The sequence below is a fragment of the Rhinolophus hipposideros genome (genome assembly GCF_964194185.1).
Source record: "Rhinolophus hipposideros genome assembly, chromosome: 1".
Lineage (NCBI taxonomy): Eukaryota > Metazoa > Chordata > Mammalia > Chiroptera > Rhinolophidae > Rhinolophus > Rhinolophus hipposideros.
This window is the reverse complement of record NC_138047.1, coordinates 22,756,520-22,764,338: the sequence shown is the minus strand read 5'-3', so window position 1 is coordinate 22,764,338 and position 7,819 is coordinate 22,756,520. Positions and strand designations below refer to the sequence as shown.

The window sequence follows — 7,819 nt, the reverse complement described above, 5'->3', positions numbered from 1 at the left end:
TTATAGGTAACATTTATGGAGTACTACTATATGCCAAGAACTGTGGGGATACTTTCCTGCATTTTATTATTTAATACATCCAACAACTTCATGAGCAAGTGACTATTACTACCTCATTGTTAAAGTGATGAAACTGAAATCAGTAAGTGATAAAACCAGATGTTGAACCCAGGCCTGTCTGAATTTGGAGCTAGAATTCTTATCCTAGCAAGCAATACTCCCATTAAAAGTATTCAAACGGCAGCTCAACTTGTTGTGGAGGCAGAAATCATAATTGTCATTTTCCAAACCCGTAATCTTTGCTCCAGCTCTTGATTTCAGGAGACACTGTCCTTTTCTTGTTTCAGTCCCGGTTAGTACATTCTTGGGGAAAGCCGAGGCTGGGCGGCTTAAAAAGCAGTAGCTAATTAGACGCTTTGGGTCGTGCAGCCCCGCACTCTCTGCGTCCAGAACCTGAGTTTTGGCCTCTCGCTTTCTTCCCCGAACAACATGAGCTTCAGCACCCCCTCCAGCTTCTCCACCAGCTACCGGATCCCGGGCTCCGTGCACTCGCCCAGCCACCGGGTCCGGCCGGCCAGCAGCGCGGCCAGTGTGTATGCAGGTGCAGGGGGCTCAGGCTCCCGGATCTCCGTGTCCCACTCCACCAACGTCCGGAGTGGCTGGGGATCCGGGGGCCTGGCCGCGGGGATGGCCGGGGGTCTGGCGGGCCTGGGGGCCATCCAGACCAAGAAGGAGACTATGCAATGCCTGAATGATCGCCTGGCCACCTACCTGGAGAGAGTGAGGAGCCTAGAGGCTGATAATCGGGAACTGGAGAGCAAAATCCGGGAACACCTGGAGAAGAAGGGGCCCCAGGTCAGAGAGTGGGGGCATTACCTCAAGACCATCGAGGACCTGAAGGCTCAGATCTTTGCAAGTTCCGTGGACAATGCCCGCATCGTTCTGCAGATTGACAATGCCCGTCTTGCTGCTGATGATTTCAGAGTCAAGTATGAGACGGAGCTGGCCATGCGTCAGTCTGTGGAGAGTGATATCATTGGGCTCCGAAAGGTCATTGATGACACCAATATCACTCGGCTGCAGCTGGAGACGGAAATTGAGGCTCTCAAGGAGGAGCTGCTCTTCATGAAGAAGAACCATGAAGAGGAAGTAAATGGTCTACAAAACCAGATTGCCAATTCTGGGTTGACCGTGGAGTTGGATGCTCCCAAATCTCAGGACCTCAGCAAGGTCATGGCTGACATCCGAGCCCAGTATGACGAGCTGGCTCGGAAGAACCAAGAGGAGCTAGACAACTTCTGGTCTCAGCAGATTGAGGAGAGCACCACAGTGGTCACCTCACAGAACGCTGAGAAAGGAGCTGCTGAGGCGACACTCACAGAGCTGAGACGTACAGTCCAGTCCTTGGAGATCGACCTGGACTCATTGAGAAATGTGAGGGCCAGCTTGGAGAACAGCCTGAGGGAGGTAGAGACACGCCATGCCATCAGGATGGAACAGCTCAATGGGATCCTGCTGCACCTGGAGTCAGAGCTGGCCCAGACCCGAACAGAGGGGCAACGCCAGACCCAGGAGTATGAGTCTCTGTTGAACATCAAGGTCAAGCTGGAGGCTGAGATTGCCACTTACCGCCGCCTGCTAGAAGAAGGGGAAGACTTTGATCTTGGCGATGCCCTGGACAGCAACTCCATGCATTCCATCCAGAAGACCACCACACACAGGATTGTGGATGGCAAAGTGGTTTCTGAGGTCAATGACACCAAAGTTCTGAGGCGTTAAAGAAGCAGAAGCAGCACACCTCTTGGGGGGCAATAGGTCAATAAAAAGCTCAGAGGTCATGGTAAAAAAAAAAAAAGAAGAAGAAGCTTTGGAAGGTTAAGAGATTGTTGAACTATGTGCTGCACTATGTGTACCACAGGTAGACATTGCTAGATCAAAACAAATGCTGGGAGTGTTCCGAAGATATTTAATTCCTACCTATGTTGAATAAAAGGCCCTTTCAGTCACTGTTTATATATTTCATGTCTTATAACCACTCTGTTCTGCACTTTGTGACTATAGAAATGATTGGGTGCTAATTTTTTGTAAGAAGCTTATTTTTTGAGATCAGACTAAAATGTCTAGGACTATCTCCTCTACAATGTATCATTTCTCTTAGGGTGCATCTGCCAGCCTAATCTGTGCATTAGAAAATCTGGGAGAGCTGTTAAACAATATATAAACCTGGGCCTCATTCCCACAAATGGTAATTCTGTGGGTCTGGGATGGGGTCCGGGCCCCAGTGCTTGTACAATACAGCCAGGATTGACAAGCACTGTCTAAGAACTGTATAATCTAACTGTGCTTTAAAACTAACAATGAAACTCCATTTTTCTATAAGAAATCTACTTGAACTTTTTCTAAGTCAGAAAAGCATCAAACTGTCTCTGACTTTTATCCTCCCTGAAAAAGGTCTGATGGTTTTAGTAAATCCATCTTGCCAAACAACATGAGTATGAAACTTTTGTTCATTCACTATCAACGATACAGGAGATTAGTGATATAGTTGCAAAATCTGACCAAATGATGTCTATAACTTTTTATTTAAATTATGATACTTTCATATTCTGTTTAGTTTTAAAAGTATATGTACATCAAAGGAAATTATTTAGAAATGGGATGGGGCCCAGGCTTAATGTGTGCTTATCTATTATGACAATATTATGACAATAACACTGCATAACAAACAGCCACAAAACCTCACTGGCCGAAAAATGTTTAGAGGTCATTGCACAACCATCTGTGATGACTTGAGGATGGGCTTAGTGGTTCTGCTGATCTGAGCTGGATTGTTCACACAATTGGAGACCAGCTAACCATTGTCTGATCCAGGTGACTGGACATGGCTCTGTTCACATTTCTCACGTCCTCCAGCAGGCTGGCCCCAAGATATTCTCATGGCAATGGCAGAGGTGTCAGAGAGCAAGCCACAGACACCCTTTTCAAGACTTTGCTTGTGTCAGGTCAGCTAACATCCTATTAGCCAAAGTAAGTCATCTGGCTGGCTCCAGTGGTAAGGGACAGGCAATCACTTCACCCACTTGCAAAAGTTGTGAATACAGGGAGGGAGAAAGAATTGACGACATCACTGTAATTCTACACCTGTTGGAAAAACAAATCCAATAATACCAACTCTGAAATGGAGTATAGAAACTAAAGAAAGATGATGATATGGTGAAATAAAATGTTGGAAAGATAATTTTTAAGCAGAAATGGGAGACAATCTCAAGAGAGATTATTTTAGTGTATGTGCTGCCGAAGTGAGCACTCGAGAGATTATAATGTGAAGCAAAATAAGTCACAGAAAAAGTCAAGAACTATAGGACTTCATTCACATGTGGGATGTAAAACTGAAAGCAACAAACAAACAAGACAAACAAAAACTCAGACACAGACAATAGTTTAGTGGTTGCCAGAGGGTAAGGGGGTAGGAGGGATGGAGAAGAGGGTAAAGGGGGTCAAATACATGATGATGGAAGGAGAACTGACTCTGGGTGGTGAATACACAATGCAATATATAGATAATGTATTATAAAATTGAACATTTGAAACCCATATAATTTTACTAACCAATGTTGCCTCAATAAATTTAATATAAAAATTATTTTATCTGTGAAAAAAAGCTAGAGAGAAAATCATGTAACTTTGTCAGTTTTCAATTTACTAAATACCAGAAAATATGAAGGAAGAAATTGGCTCCTACTTTCTACTATCTCTCTTCTATTTAATACGTGATTGTTAAACTATATGGAATATGGATGAATTATAATGTATTCAAGAAAACTTGAAGGTAAAACATGTCACTGTGAATACATTTCAAACCATGCAGTTAAACTGTATCATAATACATCAATGAAGTCACCAAAATTTTAAGGGAATAAATGTGTTTGAGCCAACTACTATGAAATACACTGATTAGGCATAAGCTATATTCTTAAATCTCTTAATAATTTAAAAATCAACTTTGAGATGCTATTCTATCAAACTTCATATTATTTGTTTACCTGACTTTAAGCAATAAAACAGATGTTTGGCAGAACATTATTAAAATAAAGAAGCTGGCATCTTTCTAATAACTCTATACTGCTATTCCCTTGGTCTTCTCAATTTCAGTTAGGTGTTCTTCGAATGATTTCATTTATATACAAATCCAAATAAAAGTGGTTCTTAGACCTTTTATCATCCCAAAACTTGGCCTGACTCTTGATCTGAATAGCCAGATACAGTTTTTTTAAAGTTTACAAAAATTCTTTGAACTGACTGCATGATATTTAGTGAAACTATAACATTATTTTGAATTTAGAATACAGAAGATGAGTTTCTGTATAAATGCTAAAATTGCTTTCTTTTTAGATCAGAATAATTACAGAAACAAAGCAAAGACTTATTAGTAACCATCTCCACATAGAACACAGAAAAATAGAAATCTGTGGCAGAATTTTAAAATCTGGCATAGCTAAAATAATACGAAATTACGAAGTACGCATGGTTTTTTAATGTTTAGCTATCATTTTTTCCACATTAAGGAGTACTTTTCCATAAATGTGTTATATGTATGGTATTGGAACATCAGTATCATATTTTTTAGACAAGAACCTTTTTGTACTTGTAGGAAATTTAGAGATCACCTGATTTAGCCCCTCAATTTATACAACTGAAAAGTAATCCTCAAATAAGTTGATTTGCCAAAAATCATGCAGCAATTTAACCATCATCATAATATGTAATACTTATGTAGTTTACAAAGCATTTTACATTCACTGTGTCCATTAATTTTAATAACACCTTTGTTAAATTATATAGTGTAGCTATCGTCTTTATTATTTAGATAAGTAAATCAAGGGCAGAGTCACATTACATAATTTATCCAACACCACAGAACTGAAAAGGGACACAATAATCCCACTGTATCACTCTGCCTCCTTAGAGCATCAAAATAGCCCAGCTGGAAATGCAAGTTTAAAACCACAGTGAAATGCCACTACACACCCATTAGAATTAGAATGCTTAAGCTCAAAAAGACTGACCATACCAAGTGTTGGTGATGATGTGGAAGAAATGGATCTCCCATATCCTGCTGGTAGGATGCGGCATGGCATAACCATTTTAGATAACAGTTTGGCAGTTTCTTTAGAAGTTAAGCATATATCTACCATATGACCCAGCCTTTCCACTCCTAGGTATTTACTCAAGAGAAGAAAAAGCATATCTCCATGCAAAGGCTTGTACAAAAATGTTGATAGCAGCTCTTTTATAATAGCCCCAAACTGGAAACACAACAATATTGATGATCCCAAAATAGTTAAGCTGATTGAAAGAAGCCAAACAAAAAAAGAGTATATAGTTGATTATTTCACTTACTGAAAACTCTACAAAATTCAAACTAATCTTCAGTGACAAAAAGTAGTGAAATGATGGAAGGATTTAGAAAGAATAGAAAGGGCCAAGAGAAAACTTGAGAGTGACAGAAATGTTATCTTGATTGTGGTGATAGTTTCATGAATGCAAATACATACATATATATATTCCACTATAATATATATATATATATATATATATAATAGTGCATATATTAAAATGTACCATTTGATAAATAAATATATTTATTTATTTATTATAAATATATAATAATTTTATATATATTATATAACATATAATATATAATATATAATATATTAATATATAATAATTTTATATATTTATATATAAATATATAAATAAATATGTTTATTTATCAAATGGTACACTTTAATATATGCACTATGCTGTATGTTTTAATATGTATGCCTACCTTGATAAAGTGTTTAAAAACAAAAAGTGGCCCAGCTAAAGTCCAAGATTCTGAAAAATCTATTTAGTTATACCTAAACTTGCTAGATCATGCTGATTCAACAGGTATCTTCTTTTTTGATTGAAATAAATCATAGTAATCAAAAATTACACAGCTATAAAAAAACAAAGTAACAATAGCATAGTCACACATTTATGCCTTTTAAAGCAATTGCAATTATTTCTATGTTCTTTCTAACCCACAGAGTAAACCCATAGAATGAAATCCTGTAATACATGACAACATGGATGGACCACATTGGACATGATGCTAAGTGAAATAAGCCAGTCACAAAAGGACAAATAGTGCATGATTCCACTTCTATGAGGAATCTAAAGCAGTCAAATTCATAGAAGGAAAGAATAGAATGGTAGTGCCAGCGGCTGGGGGGAGAGGAAGGAAATAAGGAGTTACAAATCAACATTTGTAAAATTTTAGTTATGCAAGATAAATTCTAGAGCTCTGCAGTACAATATTGTGCCTATAGACAAACATACTGTATTATACACCTAAAAATGTGCTAAGAGTGTAGATCTCGTTAATTTACCATAATTGAAAAACACATCATGGGATAAGTTCTCAATTGCATACAAACACACAAGAAAGGGTTTTAACCTGGATGACATGTGTCCACATTTCACCCAGCCAGACTGAAATCAGTTCAGCTTTGATAATTTAAAGAGAACCAGAAAAGAAGTGACAATGTTTTGATAGCATTAACAACGAATAAACCTTCATTTGTGCACTGCAGCTGCAATGAAGCTGTCTTCTAGCTAATGAAGTATTACATAGTTTTATTTTATTGCCAACAAAGGTCTTTTATTTTCACACATTCTAGAATACATGTTTTAGAATTTTGTAATGGTCATTTTGCATAATTTAAGAAGTGATGCTAAACCGTTGAATATGCTTCTATCATTTAAAAAACCTAGTTCACAGTATAAGTTTTGGACAGATATTTTCTCTATAAAATCATGTTTTAAAAATAAATGGTTGTGATTACTTTAAGCTTAATTTACCTTTAGTAATCATACCCAACTTTTGGCAGCTTTGAACATACCTTTTGAAATCTCCGGCACAGAATTCTTCACCATCCACAGTAATTAAATAGTCTGCTGAAAAGCAACACATTTTGAGGGTGGAGCTAAGGTGGGGGAAGGGGGAAAACACAGAAAAGTGCTTCCTCTTCCTATTTTGAAGAGGCAAGATGTATTTTTCCATATTAAATATTTTGAAAAAAGTTCAAAATAAACAACACACACACACATACAAACACACGGCTGAAGCTTGAAAACATCATGCTAAGTGAAAGAAGCCAATCACAAAAGGCCACATACTGTATGATTATTTACATAAAATGTTTTGAATATGCAAATCCGTAGACTGTAGATTAGAGATTCCCAGGAAACTGGGGGGAGAGGGAGAGAACAATGGGCAGGGATTGCTAATTCATAGAGGGTTTCTTTGGGGGGTAATGAAAATGGCCTAAAATTAGCTAGTAGTAATGGTTGCACAGCTCTGTGAATATACTAAAAAAAACTACTAAACTGTACACTTTTCAAGGATGAATTTTACGGTTTGTGAATTATATCTTAATAAAACTGTTATTTAAAAAAGAAGCCAGAGAGTATGAAAAACATCTAAGAGTAGCTGGGGTAAATGAAGGAAGTGATTCTTAGCTGAAGTGCCACATCCTGAGTTGATTTTTCTACTTTGAGGTTCTAATTTGCTAGGTTTATTATGGCAATTTTGGTGTTTTTCAAATATGTCCACAAAATCTTTGATACTCCTCTCTTCAAGAGGTAGAGCCTAATAAGTGACTCACTTATGATGAATAGAATAAAGTAAAAGTGCCAGTGTGTGACTTAGGAACTTAGGTCATAAAAGCCAACACGGTCTTCTCCTTGCTCTCTCTTGTAGTGCCCTAAGGGGAAGTTAGCTGCCATGTCA

The 7,819-nt window shown here is 37.9% G+C and overlaps 1 protein-coding gene across 1 annotated transcript; it reads left to right on the top strand.

Moving 5' to 3' along the window:
* Window positions 1-489: 489 nt before the first annotated feature.
* LOC308498914 (keratin, type I cytoskeletal 18-like) lies at window positions 490-1,779 on the top strand (the record flags this gene model as incomplete). Its single annotated transcript, XM_081051709.1, has 1 exon — window positions 490-1,779. The coding sequence occupies one exon, from the start codon at window positions 490-492 to the stop codon at window positions 1,777-1,779; it is 1,290 nt and encodes a 429-aa protein (XP_080907835.1).
* Between the last annotated feature and the right edge of the window lie 6,040 nt (window positions 1,780-7,819).